The following is a 24,893-nucleotide window of genomic DNA, read 5'->3' on the forward strand; positions in this document are numbered from 1 at the left end:
TGCTAGGTGCTGTACCAGTCCAGGACAAGAAGATAATCCCCGTCTCAAGAGACCTTGCTTTGATTAATGCAATTAATGACTGAGAGCTCCTTTTCTCTCCCTGGCCTTGAAGGAGTATTGATTGCTTTCTCCATGCTACCACTTTCACGAATAGTGAGGGATGAGGACTGAGCAACCAGAAAACTGAAGCACCAGGACTGAAATAAGTCTGTTCTTGGGGTATGTCTGTGCGTCATATAAGGTGGTAAGCTGATTATGGTGTGGCTGATAGCCCCGGGATCGGAAGCAGTGAAAGAGCATTAGTGTAAGTTCACTGCTTCGGACAGGAAGACATCATTTTATGGGAGTGAAAAACTATATGACACCAGTTTTCACCCCCATAAAACAGGGTATCTCATACTTACAGTGTGATGGGCAAGTTTTCAACATCCTCCTTAGTGCCTATCAAGGAGACGGTGAAAGTTGGTTCTACCTGCTTCTCTTGAATTTCGTTTATGAAATGGATCTTGAATTGATAATGATAAACTGCATAGAGAAAGAAATCACAAGGTGAGAAATCACAGGGTCATAAAGGCATCATGTTTGTGTAATGGCATTTGCATTTCAAAGCAGTAATTTGAGAATACTTCTCTTTGTGTTTATTCAATACATTAGTTATTTTTAAAACATCAGCTTCCTGCTGTTGCCAAACAATATCAGTCCCCAGCTGCTTTCTTTAAGGGAAAAGATACTGGATGCTCTTTGTAGAGCAAAAGGCTTTTCTGTGGGGAAATATTTCAGACCTTATAAGGTGTAACACTGATTTTTTTTTTTTTTATTTTACATGCGTGTCTGCAGAGATCCCTGGTCTGATTGTGCTGGATTTTGTGTGGACAGTCCTTTCACGGGCTGCAAATGGTAGTGGGAGTAGTGACAGAGATTGAAGGCTCCGTTCTGCATGCCAGCCTTCCTTGCTATGATCTGTTAAAAAATCTCTCGGAAAACAGATGACTCATGAACTGTTCTTGATGGCATAATGATACATTGTGCTTAACATGCATCTGTTAACAATATGACTTTGTTCAACACTTCACAATAAGAAATATGTCATTACTGCTTTGAGGTTTGGTGGTTTCTGGGAGAAGGGAGTTTAGGAAAGTCTTTGAACTGAAAAATTGACGTTCTTGTGAAGAAGAATGTCAGAGAACTTCAGTATATTATGGCATGTTCTTGTGTGGCAAATCCTAGCAAACTGTGGGTCTGACAGTGTGCGCTCAAAGACTGCCATACAGATTTGAATGTCCAACTTTGTCCATTCTCATTCTGTCTGGTCAGCTTGTAAGAAGCAAATGGTGGGGCTGCAGCATTTTAATGTACTGTGGAAAAGACATTGTCATAGATGACAGCATTCATACAGTGCCTTTTGCCTGAGGATTTCCAAGCAAGATGGCTCACTGTCTCCCCACTGTCCACCCAAACAATTATTTTAAAAATAATTTGTCACTAGTTGACACTATATATTCCACCACATGTATCCTAGTTCACCTGATATGCTAATAACTGTAAGATTAAAGCCAGGCCTGCACTGATCTTGGAGATCTGGAAAGGAAATTTGTGTTACTCGCATTATAATAATTCTCAAACATCTGAATCCTAGGATTGGAAGGGATCTCTGAGCTCATCTAGTTCAACTCTTTGCAGAGAAGCAGGGCTTCCAGTTCGTAAACCATCCCAAAAGGGCCAGGAAAACTTTTAACAAGAATTAGAGGTTTATCCTGGTCACCTGGTCAAATTATGGAGCAGCTAGCCAGAATGACTCAATAGTGTTGATGTGGAAAGATATTTACTCCCCCTTTAAAACTGATGTATAATTTTTTATTTTTTATTTATTTTTTTGCTCAGAACGGCTCCAGTACAGTGGTAGGGGACTAACCCTTTTGCACATACTTTCTGCATAAACCTTCGATCTTTCATGACTAACCCTTTTATACATACTTTCTGCATAAACCTTCGATCTTTCAGGGTAGAAGGCATTGTTAAATGTTATCTTCTTACAACTACTATATTTTTACTTGACCTGGATCGGCATTGATTTCAGGATATATTGCCATTACATTGAAGAATAAAATGTCAAGATCAATACAGGAACAGGGTTAGAAAACATAACTTTAAGCCTTTCCTCCCCTCTTCGACATCCCACCCCCGGTTTGGGTTTCACCCATGACCTCTGTTGCATTCTTGGAAAATGTTTTAACATCACTTGATACACATTCATACATAGTTATTGGACTGTTTTTCAGCTTTATGAAAGAAAATGTTTGTTTAGAGCAATGACCTTTTAGTAAATTTCTGTGATCCTTTTTTCTGAAGTGTAGCTTGTCTTTAAAATAAATCAATAAATAAATGCAGTTCAATGAAAACAGCAGAGTTCAGGCTTGTGGCAAAAAAAGTCTTCCATTCTTAACCATTTCTACATATAAATCAAGCCATTGCTAGGGATGTACAAGCCCTAGAGGGTGCCCCTGGCTTGGTGCAAAGCATCAACACTCAAAGTGGCTTTATTAGATTCAGTGTATTAATTTAAAGACGGGCTGAGAGGCAGTCGTTTCTCTGCCTGCCTCAGGTGAGACTCAGCCTTTCCAAAGCTGCCACTTGAGGTGGTGTGACCTTGCTAGAGTCTCTTACATTCAAGTAAGGCTGAAGCATGGAGCAAGGGGGCTTCCTGCAATTACTTCCCAAAGCCAAATGGTGGGTGGCAGCACAGAAGGTGAGATGCTGCTTTGCTCTGTGCCTCCTACTTCAGGGCAATTTGGGCCTGGCTAATGGCTGGAAAGGGAGGTGACAACTGCCCTGGTGACTTGGGCAGTGTGCGTGCGCGCGCAGAGGGAGGTAGGGGAAATACAAGGCCTCCCTGACAATCCCACCCCGTTTCAGGCTTTGCCCTTGTCAGGAAGCTCCGGTGGCTGCCAGGGACACGCCTGTAGCCTGTCTGGCTCTGAGGATCGTCGGGAGTCTCTCTTACACATGCCCTGCCCGTGGTCCAGCCAAGCAGTGCAGTCTGCAGGGACCTGGCCACGATGACCCTCGTTGCAGCTAGTACACAATTAGGGCTGTTGTAGGGCAGCCAGGCCTGAGCGCTCTCCCTGTCTGTCAGACCTGTCCCCCAAGGGCCAACTGGTACGATGTGCTAGGTGGAAGCCTCGTGGAACTGGAACATGGAGCTGCTATGCTGCACTTCTGCTGATGGTGATTTAAGGATGATAATGCCAGAGCACCAGGAGTTTTATTTTAGCGTGGCAGTTCTACCCTATGACACCCCACGCTATGCAGCTGTCTTGTCTTCTGTTTAAAAAGTAATAATTTGTGTCTGGCTGCAGACTAATTACAGACAAAATTTGGGCCTAGTTGGATTGGAAGGCCTTGCAGGTCTCCCTGAGCAATTAGGCTTTTTTTTTTTGGCTTGGCTGGGTGCCTGTATATGTTATAGTTAATTCAAACGGAGCAACTGATATAAGAAAATCCTGTAGATCAGAACCTGGGCAGCTTCAAGGGCAGGAGTCCACAGTTAGCATTTGGTAAGCCTGCAACATGCTATATCCCATAAAAGTATTAAGTGAAGATATACTCTTGAAAGGGCAGTGGGAAAATTGATTCACAAATCTTTCATCAATTTGACTATTCCTATTGATTTGATTTGTTTTGGCCAAGGAAGCGGTAGGCACCATCTTATCAAGTTGGATTCTGTAGTAAGTGCTAACAAACCTTTGAAAGGCATATTTGCTCGTGTTTTCAAAAACAGTCTTCTGCTTTTCTGGAGTCTCTCCTTTCTGATATGGTAGCCCAGAGTATTGCACCGGTTCTTTCTACAACTGAGGCACATTCCTTTGTCAAACTTATGGATGTCGTTGCACCAGTAGGCCATGCTTTGTTTATCATCGTGCAGCAGAGAATCAATGAACAGATGAACCGACCTCTCATGAGCACATTTCACAGTTTGAGTGATCCCTGAAAAAAATGTAATAACAACCATTTTGCATGTCCTTGCCTTTACTTTGTATATGAACTACAAAGGAGTACAGCAAACAGTCATGTGTTATAGATCCTTTCCAGCCCTCTTTACTGCTAAATCCCATTATGTAGATTATCCCAAAAGATGTATATATGGGATCTATAACACTGTCCAAATTGACTGCTTGAGCTACCAAATTTATCAGAAACTTGTATGTAAAAAAGGAGCAGATTGTGCCAAACCTCATCTTCAGTAAAATGATGCATTCTGTAAGTACTAGATTGCAATACTGCATCTTGAGCTGACTGTTCAGGTCAATATGAACTATAGCATTTGGGTATATGTAGCCTTTTCAGATTGTACTTCTGTATTAAAGATGACAACAACCTCAGGCCATTGTAGAACACTGTGCTGCCTTTTGGCTGCTTTTGTTGTACCTGTCAGCGTGCACATTTGAGTGATAAGCTCTGTTGATGAATTGGGCTTGCAGCTACTAGAGTAGAACAGGAACAAAATAAATGCATTGTTACACTCGGTAAATATTTGAGAAATAAGCATGGCAATAAAACACTTATTTCTCCTACCTCTATCAGTATCCTACAAATTAAAAAGTCCTTATTAAAAGACTCTTCCTTCGACATTATATTTTCTTTCCCCTTGTGAGTCGTCTCTCCCCCTTCTATCGTTAATGTGTACCAAGGTAAACTGTAGAAACATGACTTCAGAGTCTGCACAGGTTCCCAATTGCTTTCTGGGGGAAATTCAAGGTGGTGGTTTTAACCTATAAAGCCCTAAATGGGCCCTATGTACCTAAGGGACCACTTCCTGCTGGTACCACCAGAGCATCAAGTCAAAAATGTGTCAGAGGTCATTCTCCACAGTTGCTCCTCAGTTCTGGAGAACACGTTCAGAACCTGAGCCTGGACATCTTTTGGATGCACTGCATGACCTTCCTATCTGGGCAGGCATTTGTCAAACAAAACTAGGATGGGATGTTGTTTAGGGTGTATCTGTTTTATCCTGATATTCTAGTTCACTTTTAAGTTGTTTAGGTCCTCTTTTTGCTCTCCTTTTTTTTCCGTTGTTCTGTTTTCTGCCCTGAGCCTTTGTTGGGAAGGGTAGCATACACATGAAAGAAATAAATATTCACTGATAAGCTTCCTAGTCCATGCCTGGCCTCATTAGTCATGAATTATCAACTAACAAGTAAGGCTCAATTCTTGGTAGTGAAAGAAGAAATGAGAAATGTTTTGGCAAATTAGTATTCTGGGCATGAACAACGTGTGCCCCCAGCGGCTGGGAGTGCACAGCAGTGGCAGAAGCACAGCAGCAGTAAGTGGGGAGCTCCTGCAGACGCCACTGGTGCTGTCAGTGCGGGGGGGTGAGCGCCAACTGGGGGCGTCACCGAACACCTGCAGGTGCCACTGGCAGCGTCAGCAGTGGCCAGCAGCAATCGCTGACCGCCCACAGATGCTGCCAGCGGTGTCAGGGGGAGGGGTGGGAGGTGTGACAAGTGGCAGCTACCCACAGGCCTTTTCATAGGGGGTGCACTGCCATACGGGGTGCACGTGCACCCCCTGTGTGTCACCAGTGATGCTGGGCACACAATGCCCTCTGCAGGTGTTTCAGCTAACACCTTGGATTGTCTGCATTGGTGCCTTATCTTGCATGCACTAAGACAAAGCTTCTGTATATAAAACTTAGATTGTAACAAATCTAATTGGCAATCATAGAAAATGAGGGTTGGAAGGGACCTCAGGAGGTCATCTAGTCTAACCTCCTGCTCAAAGCAGGACCATCCCCAACTAGATCGTCCCACCCAGGGCTTTGTCGAGCTGGACCTTAAAAACCTCCAAAAACGGAGGTTCCACCACCTCTGTAGGTAGTCTGTTCCAGCGCTTTACCACCCTCCTACTGAGTTTTTCCTAATATCCAATTTAAACCTCCCTTGCTGCAACTTGAGACCATTGTTCCTTGTTCGTTGTTCCTTGTACCCTAACTGCCACCACTGAGAACAGTCTAGCTCCATCCTCTATCGAACCCCCCCCCCCCCCCCCTTTTTTCAGGTAGTTGAAGGCTACTATCAAAACCCCTCTGTCTTCTCTTCTGTAGACTAAGTAAACCTAGTTCCCTTAGTCTCCCCTTAGAAGTCATGTGCCACCGCCCCCGAACCATTTTCATTGCTCTCCACTGGACTCTCTCCATCTTGTCCACGTCCTTTCTGTAGTGGGGGGCCCAAAACTAGACCCAGTTATCCAGATGTGGCCTCACCAGTGTAGAATAGAGCGGATGCAGCCCAGCATCCTGTTAGCTTTCTTGGCAACAAGGGCACACTGCTGATTTGTATCCATCTCACTGTCCACTGTAACCCCCAGGTTCTTCTATTCAGAGCTGCTGTTTAGCTAATTAGTCCCCAGCTATATTGGTTCATGGGATTCTTTGGTCCTAAGTGCAGGACTTTGTACTTGTCCTTGTTGAACCTCATGAGATTTCTTTTGGCCCAATCCTCTAATTTTTCTAGGTCACTCTGAATCCTAGCCCTATCCTCCAGTTTATCTACTACATCCCTTAGCTTGGTATCATTTGTGAACTTGGTGGGGGTGCAATCCATCCCATCTTCCAGATGGTTAATGAAGATATTGAACAAAACTGGCCCCAGGACACACCCTGGAGCACTCCACTTGATACCAGCTGCTAGCTAGACATCAAGCCATGGATTACTACCCTTTGAGCCTGACAATTCAGCCAGCTTTCTATCCACCTTACAGTCCATTCATCCAACCCATGGTTCCTCAGCTTGCTTGCGAGAATGTTGTGGGAGATGGTAACAAAAGCCTTTCTAAATTCAAGGTATATTATGTCCACTGCTTTCCCCACATCCACAGTTACCTCATCAAAGAAGGCAATCAGGTTGGTCAGGTGTAACTTGTCCTTGGTGAATTCATGCTGACTGTTCCTAAACACCACCTCTTCCAAATGCTTAGAAATAGATTCCTTGAGGACCTGCTTCATGACTTTTTCCAGAGACTGAGGTGAGACTGACTGGTCTGTAGTTCCCTGGATCCTCCTCCTTCCCTTTGTTAAAGATGGGCACTATATTTACCCTTTTTCAATCATCCAGGACCTCCCCCAATCACCATGAGTCTTCAAAGATAATGGCCAGGTGCTCTGCAAGCACATCGGCCAACTCCCTCAGCACCCTCAGATGCATTGCATCCCGCTCCATGGACTTGTACACGTTCAGCTTTTCTAAACAGTCCCTAACCTGTTCTTTCACCACTGTTGGCTGCTCACTTCCTCCTCAAACTGTGTTGCCAGGTGCAGTAGTCTGGGAGCTGACCTTGCCTGTGAAGACCGAGGTAGAAAAGGCATAGACTACTTTTGCCTTTTCTTCATCATCTGTCGCTAGGTTGCCACACCCTGACCTTCCTCTTGTTGCTAACAATACTTGCAGAAACCCTTCTTGTTACCCTTCATGTCCCTTGCTAGCTGCAACTCCAAGTACACTTCGGTCTTTCTGACTTTATCCCTGCATGCCCAAGCAATATTCTTGTACTCCTCCCAAGTTGTTTGTCCAAGCTTCCACTTCTTGTAAGCCTCCTTTTTGTGTTTCAGCTCACTAAAGAGTTCTCTGCTAAGCCAAGCTGGACGCTTGCCACATTTGCTATTCTTCCTGCACATTAGGATAGTTTGTTCCTGAGCCCTCAGTAAGGTTTCTTTAAAATACAATCAGCTTTCCTGGACATCTTTCTCCCTCAGACTGGCCTCCCACGGGGTCCTGCCCATCAGTTCCCTAAGGGAGTCAGTCTGTTTTTCTAAAGTCCAGGGTCCATACTCTGCTGCTCTCCTTTTTTCATTTTGTCAGGATCCTGAACTCAGTCATCTTGTGGTCGCTGCTGCCCAACTTGCCATCCACTTCTACATCGCCCACCAATTCTTCCCTGTTTGTGAGCAGCAGGTAAAGAAGAGCATGAGATCCTACAGAGAGATCTGCCTACTTTGTGGGGTAGCAACTGAGGGACAAAGGAGTAAAGATGAATTGAGGAGGTAAACAGTAAAGCATTGTATTATATAAACTCTCCCATTCCCTGAACAGTTGAAACATGCCATAGGATTCATTCCAAGATACTTAGTAGTAATGCTGTTGGCCTGACTTCCAGAGGTGCTGGGTACATCTCTCTCACTGAAATCGGTGGGTAATGTGGATGTTCAGTACAATTGAAAAACACGTTATCTGTTTCTAGCCAAGAAACTCTTTTCCAGAGCTGCATATACTTGGTATGATACTTTAGTCTACTTAATTGCATAGAGTCATCTTAAGTTTCTCAGAGATGCTGTTAATCAAGCTGCAGTGCTTTGTTGCTTTTTGTCACAGCACTCCTTACCAGTGATTCCATACTGGGCAATGTGATTGTACACATGCATGATGTGGCAGCCAGGTTGAAAGGTGCCTCCATTGGGGTAAAAGTCAAAATGGGCCACCGGCTGCTCGATCCCAACGCTGAGACCCATGTGCTGTTTAGTAAATGTATGGATTGCATCTACAAAGTTTGCATCATCTGGAGATAAACGATCTGTTGGTGACATCCCTTCAAACAAAGGACCAGCAGGGTCAAGGCCTAGAATAAATTCAAATCACTGGTGTGAGATACAGTAGATGGATTTATTGTACTTCATTCATGAACAGTGATACCATTTAAGCTTGAGAAAAGCTCACTCAAGGACCCACCAATTCTTATAGTACTGTCTTTTCTTGATGGAAATAAGATTAGGTATAATAGTCAACTAATATTAGCACGCAACTGGAGCTCCAAGGCTGAAAGCAAACAGATATTGTAACAAACTGTAACTACTATAAGCCCAAGGACACTGGCCTGGAGAGATAGAAGTGTTTGTTGTAGACAAGCTGCATTCACTAGGGCTCTGTCTGCTTGAATGGTGTTTACTTAATTTTTGTTTTTGCATACTCTTAATAGTCACATGTTTCAGAGACCCTTCTGAACATGGGAGCCCCAACCCAGGCTTGACTTTTACCCCATATAAAGGACCTGAAACTTCCTAAAACTTGCTTTGTTTAATGAAGGACAGAGTTTTCTGCGTGCTCAGGTTTGTTCATTTGTAATGATTCTCTGATGCTAAATGACTCTGCTTCAAAGCAAATAGTTATCCCATTCTGGAAAAGAAGTAATCTTTGGCCTTTTTTTAGATTTAATTTAGTAGAAGCTTTTGTAGTGTGCCTACCATCTTAATTTTTGAGGGCTGTTCAGAGAATTAATTTATGAAAATGAAATGAGCCAGATGTGCGTGTGCGTGCCGAGAGCAGGGGTTGGCAACCTTTTTTCTACTGTGGGTTGCTGCTTATGACCTGGCTCTGCACTCTGGCCATCAGCAGATGTTGCGAGGGGATTAAATAGAAAACGGCAGGCATTAGGATCCTGGGAATGCTGTCTCTGCTGCTGTGGCTGGCGTGTGCTGCTGATTCCTTGAGCTGCCACAGGCCAGAGCCAGTCTTTTCATAGGCCAAATCCAGCCTGTGGGCCGAAAGTTGCCAATTCCTGGTCTAGACAGCTAGGTGTGCTGGGCTGGGTTCTGTGCTCGGGTTCTTCCAGCAATCCCACCGTCTAATGGATTACTTAAATATAATGCACCCAAACCTAGAACACGTTAAAAGTAGAGAACATAAAGCTAGCCTAAGAGTGTTGGCGGTGTTGTTTTGGATGTTATTATTCAGTATTCAGTTGAGTTCATTTTTGCAAGGTTGTATTGGATTTGCTGAAGAATATCTGTAAGTATGATTAAAAATAACACATTTTACTTGTTCATTACTGTGGCTTACCACACTAAAAAGGCCTGAACAAATAGAAGAGGGGCTCAGATTCCAGGCCATACGTGCAGGTGTGCACAACGCTGTCGTGTAAAATCAACTACTTTGTGTGCAGGTGCCAGCACAAGACCTGACTGCATAAGACATATTGCAGTGTATGGCAATGAGTCCAAACTCAGAACTGGGCCTCTAGATTACAGTTATATCTGTTTTGCTCCCAGATCAGACTTAAGTCAAATGTGTTCTTGTAAAATGTAAACACTGTAGTTTGGGGATGCTCAACCTCTGCGCCCCGGGCCAGATTCAGCTGACAGAGCCATGTAATCTAGTCCACGGATCTCCCCATGGGTCTGAAAATGTATTGGTGCGGGAACAGTTATAATTAACTCTGTTACCACACTCCTACTGTCAAATTTCCAAGCCTGGCCAGCCCCATGCAGAAGGATCAGGCCCCGTTACTGCTCAGCTGTATCAAGCCAGGGCCTGATGCAGCCAGGTGGAAAGGGCCTGGGTGGAGCCTGATGCAACTGCATGGAAACAGCACCAGCTGGGGCCCAAGCTGACACTACGCAAGATCAGGCCCCAGGAGGATAGTTCCCGTTCAGCTGCGTCAGTCCTGGATGGGCCATTCCTACATGGCTCGATTGGTCCCTGGGTGGGCCAGCACTTCATGCTGTATCCAGTCTGAGGATGAAGCTGGCATTGCTCATCGAGCCCATGGGCTGAAAAATTGGGGTACCACTGCTGTAGGCAATAGGAATTGCATGTAAGAGTCCGTTCTGTCTTTTAAAATGTTGTTGCTCATTATACTTGGGGGGGGGGGGGTGTGCACACGCAGACACACCTCATCGATACATTTGCATTATGCACATACTCATAATTAGCATAATTTCAAAGCATTATGGCAGGCCCAAAATGCCACCAGTCAGCACAACTAAGTGTAACGGTTAACTTTTATGTTTACGCTAAGCATCTATTAGGGATACTCTAATGATATGCTGCTTGTATAATATAATCCAAGACTATAATTTGTCACAAGGGAATTGATTTCAAATTACTGTAAAGAGCAATGTGCCACAATTTGAAAGCACAAGCACACTAGACAATCTCCTTAATGTAATTTTCTCCTTAAAATGAGTCACTAATGTTGAAGTTGGAGATGAGTGGGTGTGGGCCAAATAAGTGACCAGGTAAGGTTCCAAGTGAGTGGGTAACGTTTAATTTAGTACCTTGTCAAGAGTGGATAAAAAGATGAAAACACAATTTACAAATTAACTGGGAGTATAGCATCCAGTTGTACTATGTCCTTAATTTAGTCCATTAAAATGGAGTTAAATGAGAAGACATTGTGAGCAGTTTCCCGTGTTGTTGAAAACCCCTGGCCAGACTACTATTCCGAAATGCAAGATTGAACCACCCTTGAGTGAAATCTTTTTGGTTGAAGACTTCTTATCCCTGTGCTGTGCACCTGTGCACTTCCTAGTTTGGTTTGAGACTAGAAGTTCATTTACAGTAACATTAAAACAGAAGAAAGGCCCTTTTTCCTGTATTTTGACCCCAGTTCAGAATTGAGAAAAAGTAAACATTAGAAGATGCTCTGCTAAGATTTTTCAGCCCAGTTTCCACAAGTAGTGAGAAGAATTTCCAAAATGAACCTTGTTTCTATTGGAGCATAACAAAAGAACACAGACTTCTTCCAGAAGGAAAATAATTTCTCTTATCAACTCAAGGTATTAGGAGGATTTGCTGGATTCTTCTTTGATGCAAATAGACTCTATATAGCTTTTCTGGTAGAGCCCAATTTTGCACCACTGAAATCAATGGGAGTTTTGCCAGAGATTTCATTTGGAGCAGAATCAAAGCTCTAATTACCACTGCACTGCAGAAAATGAGTAACTCGAATAAATTGTGCATCAGAAAAGGAGAGAAGCAGTCAAAGTGCAGTTATCTCTGAATGAGACTACCTTGCAGTTCTAACGTAACAGTAGTTATGTTATTTTTGAGGTCTTTGCATCGGTACTGGGCAGCCCAGAAAAAATACGGTTGGCACAGCTAAAGGGAAGTGTTTTAAAATTGTGTATAGTGTCTTTAAATATCAACTTTTCAACAGACTGCTGAAACTACTGCTTTTCCACATTGGTACTCAATGCTGGGGACCTACTTGATTCACGGTTTGGTAGATTTCGTAGCAAGAGTGATATCCAGGATTGTCCAATAAAAATCAGCAACACCACCACCAAAAACTTAATACAAATCAAATGCAGTCCCTGCTGCTGGGAGGGGAAAGCACTGGCTGGTGAGGTGGCACAAAAGGCAGCAGGCAAGATGGTGGCGGCCCCCTTGTCCCTCCTCCACCTGGCTGGGACTCTCTGCCAATCACTGCTGAGAGGATGGGCCATACGAAGGGCAGCTAGCAATCAAGATGGCGGGTGCCCTTTCATCCTTCCCCTGGCCTTGCTGGCTCCCGCAGTGGCCTCGGGGCTTCGGTGGGTTCATGCAGAGCCCCCCACGCAGTGGGGGGCAGTGAGTGGTTTTTTTTTGTTTTGTTTTTTTTCCCCAAGGTGTCGGGTGCTGGGGTGGGCCGGGCAGCCATTGCCGGGGCTGGGAGAGGGTGGGGGATGGGCCCGTGTGATTCAGCCAAATTGAATTGGGACAGTGATTCGAATAGCCGAATTGAATCACTGTCCCCCGAATCGACCAAACCCGAAGCGAATACTAGCTGCTTGGCACAGGCCTAGTAAATAACCCTGTGATTCGGGTAGAGTCCTAGGTTTTGCTATAGAGAAAGAATCAAGTGGCAAACTAAAAAAAAAATACATTTCCACACAACTGTCTTAGCACAGAATTGTATCCAGCAGGGAGTGTCCCATGTGTTGGTGCATATTGACACGGTGAGGAAAGACATACCTGTGGATTCTGCTACTTGCTGACCAGGTGGGTTGCTTGGGCACTTCCTTGTGAATGAAGTGGGAAGGTTTTTTTGAGGATAGAAAATCTGTGTTAAGACTAGTGAGGCCAGTGATAGAAAACAGCAATCAATCACACCTGGAGTGAAGGTGTGAACTTTGTTATCTCTACTACTTTCCTTGAAAAATGACAAGCCCCAGATTGAATGCTTGTTTGGACCCTGGTCTGGATGCGTGGGGAGCATCTGCACAGCAATGACTTGCCAGGGCTGTATCTAGCGGCATGGAACTTGATTATTTGGCAGGAAGGAGGGGTGGCAGTATTAATTTCCACTACTCCCCTGCTACCAATTTTCCTCACCCATGTGGATTCCTGAGGGCCAGATGCCATGGCTCCACAGGCCAGGTGAGCACCCTGGTTGAGACCATCTTTTTAGACTTCGCTTTTGATCAGAATGAGGAAGGCCTGCTAGTCACAAGATCTAAAAATCCAAAGAATTTTTCTCTAGAGAAGCCCTTTAGCACCTGGAGTGGATGTCTTGCAAAGTACAACCTATGCGAGGTTAGAAGTATAGGCTGTATATATTGCTCCTCAGTTGGGTCTGAAGAAAAACTGTGGATCAAAAAACCTTTTGGCACCTGGCCTTTTCCTACTTCAGCACATTCATCGTACATGACAGACCTCCCTTTCAAGGCATGAATGTCTGAATGGTTTGATTATTGAAATATGGCCATAGCCCTGTTTAAGTACTGTATGAATATTCTATAGTATGCACAGAACATTTTAGAGTTGCAGATACCAAAAGTGAGCTAATATACATACTACACAAATGTGTAAATATATATATATATATGCATGCAAAATGTATACATATATTCCTTTGAGTTTAATGGAACTACTTGAATGTGTCAAGTTGTCTGTGTACATGACAATTTCCAGGTTCTGGACCTTAGTGAGTATTTCAACATTTAGACTCAATAAAATTGAAGAAGAACACTAATACACAATATGCCGAGCACTATGTACTTAGAGAGTATTGAGAAGAAATATGCAAATTACATTAAAACCACTGTCAGCAAATATATTTAGAACTTCAGTGTAACTATCATTATTGTTATGGACTGAAACAATCATTAAAAATAAGATTGAACATCTTTAATTATAGTTTTAAGGCAAGTTGTAACATAAGGCTGTCAGATACTGCTATATTTGAACAAAGAATCCAGTTGACTGTATGTTTTTATTGAAGCTATAAATATTTTTTACCTGTAATTCTTCCAATCTTGTTTGTGCCACTAATATAGCTGCCAGCAAACCCTGATACATGAGCTCCTAGGCTGTAGCCAATTAGATGAACATCACTTCTGGAAAATTGAATGGAATCCTAGAAGACAGCAGCATTGTGATTTAGGTACACAAAAAAGGAAAAATAAAATGGTGAAACATCTGAACATATATTGTAGGCTAGGAATTGCCATGAGTTGCAACTCACACCAATTTGCTTCTGGATGCCAGAAGTCAAATGAGGTACTTGAGTCGTACACAACATGAATTTGCTGATACTAACTTCATTTCTAGCAGACACGTTCCCATCAGAAAACTGCCATGCCATTGATCGCTGCTACCTAGGTATTCTGTTTAGGGAAATACCAGGGGTTTTGTTGATCTTTATTACAAGTGATGCAGATGCTGTACTCTGCATCTGCAGTATTCAGTTTTCCAATTGCTGAAACCTACATATTATTTACAAATCCAGAGCAAAACAGTCCTTTTAAATAAAAATGTTGTCTGACCTCTTGCTAAGAAACAGATGTGTTGCAAAGTATTGCTACACTCATCAGAACTGGAATGTGATACAGTAATGACAGACCTTGGATTCATTTGCACAACAGGATTTCTGGTATAAAACAAATGTATTGAAGCAGAATTGGCCTCAGGCCTTTCATTGTAACTAATCAATGCTGCATACTACTTAACTTGCTCACTTAAGCTGTCAACTTAAGATCTTCACACAAAAAAAATGGAAGTTGTATGTCCTTTGTTGGCACACCAACAAAGAGCCAAACCTCTCTTTCTAACTTAAATTTTAACTTTGTCTGCCAGCTTAAGTTATTCTGTTCCAATATTAATTACTTCTCTTTTGTGTCAATCAGAAGGAAATGGTAAGCTTTTGTGAGGAAAAAATGATTCTTAGAAATTGTTTGGACAACCTAAAACTAACAACTTCCTTGACACATGCTCTTGAGCCTGAGATGATGCCCCATAGCTCTCAGATTGTGAGCCCCGTGGCTTGATTTCTTATTTATTTTCTGTTAATTTTTTTTCAGTTTTGCAATATTTGATACCAGGGGTGACTGGTGCCTTCTGAGTCTGGGGGGGGGAGGTCCCCCAGTGGCAGTGGTACCCCAGCAGCCAGCTGGTGACCGGTGGTGGGGGTCCTTGCACTTCCACATGCGGCATGCCGAGATGTGCTGCTGACGGAGCCAATTTCAGGGGGGGCACAGGCCCTCAGTGGCCCCCCATGCATCACCTATGTTTGATACTTCATTGTGTATACAGAGGTGATTGCGTAATAGCTCAAAATGAAATCTTATTCTTGTAGATTGTGTGAGGTGAGGGTGTGGGTAGGTGGGTATGGGGTTTGTGAGGGGCTGTGGGGATATGTGTAGTTTGGGGTATGGGGGAATGAATGGGGGCATGTGTGGATGTCAGGGGTGGGTGGGTATGGGCATGTGGTGGTGGCGAAGAAGTGTGGGGGGTGGAGGTGGGTAGGGAGATATGTGGTGGGTATGGGGAAGGGTGTGCAAAATGGGCCATATTTGATTCAGATTCAGCCCGAGGGACAGCGATTCGATTAATTGTTTGGATCACTGTCCCAATTCAATCTGGCCGAATCTGAAGTTTCAATGCTGATTCAGAGAATCAGCGATTCAGCCATACACACAGCTTTAAATGTGTTTTCTACATACCTCGAGGTACCAGGCATAGCTCGTGAACACTGCGATGGTCGGATGGATGGTGCGTCCCACAGGAGTGCGAGGAGGGGGGTCCTGTGTGCTCAGTGGCAAACCCAGGCATGGACCAGAAGTACTTCTGATACATTTCCGGATCCACTGCTGAGCATGTGGGGGGGACCCCTGCACCCCTCTGGCTCAGTGATCAGCTGTGGGGGGACCCTGGGTGCTCCCCCAGACCCAGGAGGCATCAGTCACTGAGCCAGGGGAGTGCAGGGGGGGGGCCCCAGCGTGCTCCCCAGCCGACCCAGAAGAGGGCCCTAAGTGCTTCTGGGGTCCACTTCTGGGTCTGTGCCAAGCACACTGGGGAGCCCCCCATGCTCCTGTGGGATGCTCCATCTGCCCCACCATTGCAGCATTCACAAGTCACTTGGTACCTTGAGGTATGTAGAAAAAGCATTTAAAGGTGTGTCTATATCTGAATCGTTGAATCTTTCCAAATCTCTACAAATTGATTTGGAGGGTTCCGATTTGATTCTGAGAAATTGAAGGGTCCTCTGATTAGATTTGGATTCGGAGATTGGGCTACTGAATCAGGCCAAATCTCTGCCAAATCAAATTAAGGGCTGAAGCTCCACACAGCCCTAGTATGGGGTTTCTGGGAAGCTGTAGGTATGGGGGAGGCGGGTCATGGAGGGAGAGGGTGGCTGGGGGTGTGTGGGTGCATATGCATGGTGGGTTGTATGTGTGGGGGCCCCCCTTCGTGTACAGCCTCTGCTGCCAGTGGCAGCAGCATGCGGAGTCCTACAGTGGCACATGGTCTTGGCAAGCCCCAGGACTGCACATGGCTGGGTCACCAGCTCCATCACATAGGGCTCACATGCCTGAGACCCATGGTGCCAGGGGGAGCCCTGTGCAATTAAGTCTGCAGTACAGATCATGAGGCTTGGCTGGGGCAGCAGGGAGAGGAGTGGAGCTGGCCTGGCTCCATAGAACAGAGCTCCCCGCTGTTCCCTGTGACCTGCACATAGCAGTAAGCATGGCTGGGCTGCCAGCTGCATTGTGCAGGGCTCCTCCGAGGCATGTGGCTAGTGTGGAGAGCCCAGGAACTGCAAGCAAGCCTTGCACAATAGAGCCAAATGGACTCCACACTCCTGCCAGCCCAGGCTCTGTGGTCATGCTGCCTGCCCTGGGCCCTGCTGGCTGCGGACCCTGTGCTCCTGCCCGCTGCTGCCGTCACTCCTCCTCTGCCTACCCACCCTCCACCACTGCCACTGTTATCACCACTCCTGCCCCCTGCTACTGCCACCACTTCCACCCCTGCTGCTTCCCCTGTCCCCACTTGCTGCCTCTGCTGCCCTTCCTCTGCCACTTCCCTACCTTCCCCCCTACCTGCTGCCCCCTGCCATCACTTCCTCGCTGCCACCACCACTTCCCCCACCCACTGCTGCTTCCCTACCTGCAGGGCTGGAATTAGGCCATCCCATGGGCAAGGATGGGAGTGTGCTGCCCCTGCGGGAGTGAGCAGGACCCAGCCCAAGCAAGCACGGCTGGGACCAGGCCAGCCCGGGGCTGGGCCAATTGGTAGGCATCCACTTGTGCCCCGGATGAAATTGCCTGGTGGGCCAGATACAGCCTGCAAGCCGTATTTTGTCCACCCCTGTTTAAAATGTGATGTAGTATGAGAGACTATACCCAGGCTGCCTTTAGCCATTTGCCAAAATGAGTGCAGTCTCCAGGATGTGTGCATTGAGTCCTTGGTTTGTTTGCTGTAGTGCTCTTTTAATCTAACTGCCTCCCACTCCTGACCACAGTCAGTTCTGAAGGGTTTGAACTTGAAGTATTATACAACACAGCGTTGTAGCTCAAACAGCTACAAGTGCTAGTTGACCACAGAAAGCTAGAGAATCTCACCTCCAAAATCATACCAGAATGCTTTAATAAACAAAACCACATGTTTTCTCTCTCTTACATGGTAAAAATTGTATGAAGTCTTCAGAATTTTTTTCTATAAATGTTTCATGTTGCAATGAAAGAGCAGAAGTGTTTGAAATAGATCATGTTAATCAGTATAATAGTTTAGAACTGCGGTAGTAGCATAACCAAAAGGAGAAAATTGCTCTTTGTTTCCTAAAAATAATGTGATATAATTTGGGCTCTTACCTCAAGCCATTCTAGGAAACCTGCTATATCTTGACCTATATTGCGTGTGTTCTGTACTGCTATGGGATAGTGCTGATGAGCAAATGAGAGCCAATCTGCAATCATCACATTAATTTCTTTATGCTTAGATTTCAGGGTTGCTGCCATCTTCCAAACCCAGCTTTCTAACATACCGTCTACCTGTTTAAAAGACAGAAAAGAGGAAAGGGGAAGAAAAAACTTAAGACCATCTTTTTTTACCTGTGAAATTTGTAATTCAAACCCCATGGAAACAGGAATTGATCAAGCAATGAGAATTAGTTAGTACTAATAGCTATGACCAGGGAACACAGCCTGTTTTATATATCGTTATTATATGTGGTAACATACATTGGAGGGGCATCTTAACTCAAGAGCCTGCGTCAAAAGCTTTTATTATTTGGATGTGTAAATTTGACTTTTTACATTGCTGAGGATACTGCTGCATATAATTTCTTTTCTAGAAAAACAAATGTCCAAAACTGCTTGCATTTCACTTTAGAGCAGCTAAAATGCAAAAAATCTAGTTGTAAGTGGGCTGGGTGCTTCCTGATTTGCAGGCTTTAGATTTTTCTAGAGCAGAGGTGCTCAAGCTTTTGGCCTTGTAGACTGTATGATTAGCATAGGGCTGGTCTATAGGGCCAGATCAGAAGAACGTAAGAACTGCCACTTATTGATTCAGAGCATTGGTCCATCTTGCCCAGTCTCCTGTGTCAGTGGCAGAGAGCGAATGTTGAAAGGGAGAGGGAATAGGGTATAACCAAAGTTTTTGTCACTGTTCCTCTTTTACTTGCAGGCTTCAGCCCTACATGCCAAGGTTGGACCACACACTGCTTCTGTTTGGCCCTGCACACTGGGATAGGGCCTTGAATGACCTCAGCTGGCCCCTGTAAACCAGGATTGGGCCCTGCATTGGCTCCATATGATGTGATTGGGCCCTGGGGACCCACACCCACCCATCTGGCCCCATATGGTTCAGGCTTCATGTTGCCCAGTGTGCCTAATCTAGCATGAAGGGCCTGTTGGTCCCCAAGGGGCCAAAAATTTGCCATATTTTCAGACCTGTGGTGAGCTCCACAGACATGGTGCTGGCTGTCAGGGCCTCTGATCAAGCATGCCCAGATGGGCCAAGCACTTGAGGTACACCTGCCGGTAATCCCTGGCTAATATCATCCCAGTTCTCCGCAACCAGATTGGCTCCTGGAAGCACCACTCACCCCTTTAAAGCACACCTGCAGCCACAGGCTGCAGGCACGCCTTGACATAGCCTCTCTGTTTTGGCAAGCCTCGTGTTCACTGTTCTCTCTGGTTCTCCCGACTCCTGACCCAGCTTTAGCTTTTCCTGACACTGACCTTGGATCTCCTCTGGAACTCGGTACTGGTCCTCTGACCCCTGGTTTCTGATCTTGGCTCGTTGCTCAAACTATGTCTCTTGGATCTCCCCTCTTGGCTTTCCTAGAATTTGGTCCACACATTCTCTGTTCCTCTGGCCCAGACCCCAACCTGATGCTTTGGTAATTTTTATGCTCCTGCCTTGCAGACCCCCTAGTTGCTACCAGTGACATACCACAGGCCCAGCTGTCTATGTCCTGGCCAAAGCCTTCCACACTGGTGGCCAGATCTGGAGTCTTGTTACCATGTTTTGAAATATAGTATTTTTGGCCTAAATTTATCATTTTTATGAAAAAGTGTTTGATTGCAAATCCCTGGTTCACATGAGTAGTTTCATTTAATTCAATGGGCTAGAAATCCCTAATGTGTGCTTTTTTTTAAATTGTAAGAATCCTTACTTCCCATCATATTGAATATAACCAATTTTTCCAATTACTGAAACTGTCAGAATTAAGTTAAACTAGTTGCCTGTATGTCTCCTACCAATGGAATTTATAGGTCTTTAAATCTCTTCTTCATTGGACCTTTAACGGAGTTTTGAGAATTAATACTGAAATTTTGGTTTAATTCTTTTTGAACTAAAAAGCTTTCTAGCATGGGCCTGGATCCCTCTGTTAATGTGAATATTTTCATCAATGGGAATGGGATCAGGCCTATCATTTGGCTGCACAGTAGGCATAATGTTTAAGCAAATTTTCTCAATTTGGTAAAGACCCAGGCTAAAATGCTGGCTGGAAAGAAGTTAATGGGAGTTTGCCATTAACCTCAGTGGTGCTAGGATTTCATTGCTGCTGGACATGAGGCTACAGTAAAAACTCTTGATTTCTGATATGGTACATCTGTTCCAATTTTCAATTGTATAGTCATTTTCCATTTTCTTACAAAACATACGTATCACGTAAAAGAAACTTGGGTGAGATTTATTTGTTTGAGACACTGCTGGAATAATTTTAGGATACACATAACATCATTAGGAACATGGTAGTGGAGTAAAGAGGTGTGCGGAGTTTAACATCCGTTTGTTGGGGACAGGAGAGAAAGATGATGCCAAATAATTCAAGGTGATGATATAGATTTACTCAGACAGATGCTTCTTGCCACCTTCACTAATAATGCTAATTCTGTAAGATTCTGCTACAGATATGTAATAAAATAATGTAATTTCCTCTTCCCTTTTTAACAGTTGATCAACATTTTGTTCTAGACCAGCATTGTTATTTGTTTGAAATTAGCTTCTTTTTTAAAAAGAAAAAACAAAACAAAATATTTTAACTTGGAACCAGTTCAGTGATTATTCATTGCTGTTGAGGGCTTCATTTTCAGCTGAAAGTGCTTATGAAAGAAGATCTGTCTGTGGAAGAGACGTGGAGAAATTTCATGCATTTCTTTTAAAAAACAATCAGTAAATAACTGGCTGCAAATGGAACAGAAATGAAACTGTTCATTCAATCCTCTAGAGATCCAGCACATCAGTTCAGCTACTTGTTCACACACTGTTGGTATTAAACTAAAGAATGAGTCTAATCCTTAGCACAAGTTCCCCATATGAAAAGTTGGTTGTTTATTTATTTCTGCCTCAGTTTCAATGGAAGTACCCAAATTTGGACTTTTTCAAGCAATGTCTTCTTCTAGGGAAATGTGCTGTCATTTTAGTCCTGAATTTTCTTTAGAAGATGCTTTTTAGTAGCATCATAGTGAGAGGCAAAGTAGATCAAATCTGATGCAGTTTGAACTAAAAAGAAAAGAATGTGAAGTTCATACCGACCATCCATGGACTATCATCACTAGAGGAACAGAGGAATTGAAATTGCATCTGTCAAGAGTCTCCATCTGATTAAACACAATCAGACAGCCTTCTTCAGCTGGGTCTGTATAGAGTCGAAATTTGGTTTGTAAGTTCCGTTGGTCTTTCTTCATTCTGGTGTACCGATGCTGGGAGTCCAACGCCTCTGAAATGGGATTGAGGTAACATATGTTATAATACGGAACACACAACCTGTGAGGAATGCTTATGAAACACAATATAAGACAACAAAGTACAGTCTCATAGAGTAAACTCCTTTATAACAAGGATTACAAAGAACAAGCTGCAAAGTTTAGATCAAAATATGACGTTTGTGAGAGTGTGAAGCTGGTTAGGCATGAGTTTGGTTTGGACTCATCGCTTTTGATCACTTGAGTTGCACAGGAAATTTTGACATCATAATTACATTAACTAATACAATAAGTGCCATAAAGCAAGGTACAGTTGTGATTTTACAGTGCTCTTATATACATAGACAAACACTTTCATAAGCTAGTAGTTCTGCAGAGGGTGTGTCACCTAATGTGCATCTGCTTGTAGCTTCTGAGTAAGCATCATTATGCTAAAACAACCATTTAATATGGAGTTATAATCCTGCTTAGGGACGTATGTTGTGAGAACATATTTTAAGTGATTTGTCTCTAGAAGGCCAAGATAAAATGTCCTTGTATTAGTTACAGTATATGCAATTTCAGAGAAAATGGGCTTGCAGAAGATATAGAGTAGGATTTTTAGAAAACTAAATTCAGAATGGTACCATATAATTGGAGAGCTGCATGGTAGTAACTATGGATACTTATACACATGTCAGACCTCTGCTTCTATGTGTGCTAATGAGCACATGCTGGAGCAGACTCGATTAATCGAGTCTGCAGGGGTATGCTAACTAGCGTGTTCTGGCAGCTTCTGCATCACGTGTTTTCGGTGTCCCTGCATTTCAAAATGACATTGGAGGCACTTTAACTAAAGCTCATCGAATGACACGTGACACTGCACCCTCTGTCCCCTCCACCTTGGAGCACATGCTCTATATTTAAGATGCTCTATATTTAAGAAGAGGGTGTTGGGAGGTGAAGTGATTCAGGCAACCACAGTCCCGTTAGTATAGTCCTCAATAGTATGCCAGACTTTAAAGCAAATTTCAAGGAAAGAAAAAAGATGTGGAGGTAAGTGGAAATGGAATATAAAGAAGGATGCTTTTACAAAATGTGTATTTGTTTGACCTGATATCTATTTTTGATAACATTACTAATTGTAGATAATGGAAATGGATAGGATGACCTAATCTGTCTGGATTTCAATAATGCATTGGACATTGAGCCACATGGGAAATTACTGGGGGAAATGATGTTATAAGGTCCATCACATGTGGTTAGTACAAGAATTGTAAAGGCAGAAAAGAACTCAGCAGAAGGAGACTACAGCATGTTATGCTGAAGGGGGAAATGTCAGGTTGGAAATTTAGTGTGTGAGTTCAAGTTTTGGCCTTGAGATGAATCTTATTTAATATTTTCATTAACAATCTGAGCATGTAAAATAGGTGTCAACTAATTAAATTAGAAGATACCTTTTCTCTAGGGCAAAAGATTGAGAAGTCACTCAACTGTCAAGAGAAATACTCAGAACTCCATGAGGCCTTATAGGATGTTCCTTTAAGAAACAACCAGGAAAATAGGCTGTACAAACTGTTTTTTATAATTAAAAAAAACCAAACCATTTAACTAGTTGACTCAACAATGCTAGGCAGCTTTGAGGCCCAGAAAATCCAAGGAAAGCCTCAAGAGGACAATGACAACCAGGTGTTTTGTTGTTAGACCCAGGCAGTACAGACATGGAGCTTCTTGAAGGGGGAAGACAAATAAGAATTCTGAAAGAATTTAGGAGGACGTATGCAGGAATGAAACCCACACATGGACAATGTGTTCAGTTCTTGGATGAAAGTTGTCTACTACATACAAAATATAATGTATTATTATATGCTTGCTTGTAGTTCAGTTTCCAAATGTAAGCATGACATATGTGAGTACAGGTATTCTTGTACATCATGACTTACTCTTGTAGATAAAGATTTTTCATAAACCAGGTTATGCTCTGTCACTGCACTCTTCCCCAAAGTGCCTCCACTAGCAAATTCATCTATGTGTTCTGATGACAGTTTAACCAGAGCATATGGGAACTTCACATGCATAAAGCTTTGTAGCATTGGGGTTTTATAATACGCAGAACCTAAATCATTTACAAAAGCAATTCTGCTCTTCAGGCTAGAATGTATTTTTGCAACACAAGACACTTACTATAACCATTATTTGGTATTGTATATTAGTAATTGTGACAGGGCAGCAAGCCTACCCTGTCATGAAACACCAAAAGAACAAAGGGGGAAAAGAAACTTGCTGAAGAGGTGAGCCTGGATGGGGGAAAAGCCAAGCAGGAGTCCCCAGATGCAATCAGCTGGGAGAGTTGGTAAAGCAGCAAATGGGGCGCTATGGCCAAGCACACAGCTGATCTGTGCAGGAATTTAACGGCGAGCTGAATGAGCAGTCAGGGCTCCTCTGGTGAGGGGAACAGCATGAAGAGGAACTCGAGGGAGCACGAAGCTGTGGCGATGGCATACAGCTGACCAGGGAATGGCCGAAGAGTGTTCCAACAATGACCTTAGCTGAAAAGCAGGGATGAAGAGGGAGATGCCGCATCTGAGCCGGTGATTTAGAGTCTGGTGGGTGCGGGGCTTCATTCTGGAGACCTGGATAAGGAAGAAAGATGGATCGGAAATGTGACTTTGGGGTGTTGGCCCAAGATAGTCCTCCCCGAAGGATAAGGGTGGGGAGATTGTATGAATGTTTATTTGAGACCCGTGGGGTGAAGAACAGGACAAGAAGCCAATGGCAAGACACCAGCTGCTGGGTCATTAAGCAAGGCATCATAGAGATTATGACTCCCACAGGGGAGACCCAATGAGATGAATGCTGAAACATCTGGTGTGGTAAGGACAGGGTGTGGGCATGGTGGAGCCCTGTGAAGAAGAGCCAACCTTCTAAGCTGTAGAAATTAACATCAGCTTTGTCTCCTAGGACTGTACCTATTTGGTTCCTTCCTTTCCATCTAAGTCATGGCAGAAAAATTGAAAGGAGACTATCCGGTCCAGGGACAGAGAGAGAGAGACTGTAATTTTATTTTGGTGGCACGGCTAGGTCTTCCACAGTAATCAAAAGCATAATGAGAAAAGCATATTCTAGTTGACTATCAAGTGTGTGAAATGTTGTTCATGGCAATGAAATTCCCAAAACTGCATTGCACACATGTGCTGCTTTTTCCTGCCATTAATTATTGTAAATTCCATTTTATAACAACAATCCACTCCTGGACAGTATGTTACATTTCATGTATGGGAAATATCACTGTGGGGGGTGGGAATGGTTAATCTATTTAAAGGGGGCTTAGAGTTCATTTGTTTTTTAGATTTCACTATTAACAAAAGGTTAGTTGTCAAAATGCTCAGCTTGAGTAATACAATGTGAAATACTTTTCTTTAAAGATTAGTTTGACTATTGTAGCTATTTAGAACTTAGCTGGATTGATTGTCCTTCACAGCATGGAGTCATGAGCACATCTGCTGAATCAATATCATGAACTTCCAACTTCAGAGTGTCATGACCCAAAGGCATGATTTTGTGTGTGCTTCGGCACCAGAATTATCCCCGCCAAGTTGCAGCTTCATTGCACGGGAGAGTTTCTTGTTGCAGAGGAAAACCCCAGTGCAGGGACGAGTTTCCCGCCTTTCTGCAGCTTCTTTTGCAGAGTGCATTGCTCATGTTGCAAGAGGAATGCACGGTGCAAAAGAGT

General features: G+C 43.7%; 1 protein-coding gene across 1 annotated transcript in view; it reads right to left on the reverse strand.

Annotated features, from left to right (window-relative positions):
• LIPC (lipase C, hepatic type) overlaps positions 1-24,893 on the reverse strand; it is a 92,592-nt gene that overhangs the window by 4,373 nt on the left and 63,326 nt on the right. The window contains exons 3-8 of the mRNA XM_014518333.2: positions 21,008-21,195; positions 17,837-18,016; positions 13,986-14,103; positions 8,374-8,607; positions 3,742-3,984; positions 405-525 (exon numbers count right to left, since the gene is read on the reverse strand). Coding sequence (XP_014373819.1) covers positions 405-525; positions 3,742-3,984; positions 8,374-8,607; positions 13,986-14,103; positions 17,837-18,016; positions 21,008-21,195 — 1,084 coding nt within the window. The remainder of the gene's footprint in view (positions 1-404; positions 526-3,741; positions 3,985-8,373; positions 8,608-13,985; positions 14,104-17,836; positions 18,017-21,007; positions 21,196-24,893) is intronic.

This window comes from Alligator sinensis, unplaced genomic scaffold, assembly GCF_000455745.1.
Source record: "Alligator sinensis unplaced genomic scaffold, ASM45574v1 scaffold1097_1, whole genome shotgun sequence".
Lineage (NCBI taxonomy): Eukaryota > Metazoa > Chordata > Crocodylia > Alligatoridae > Alligator > Alligator sinensis.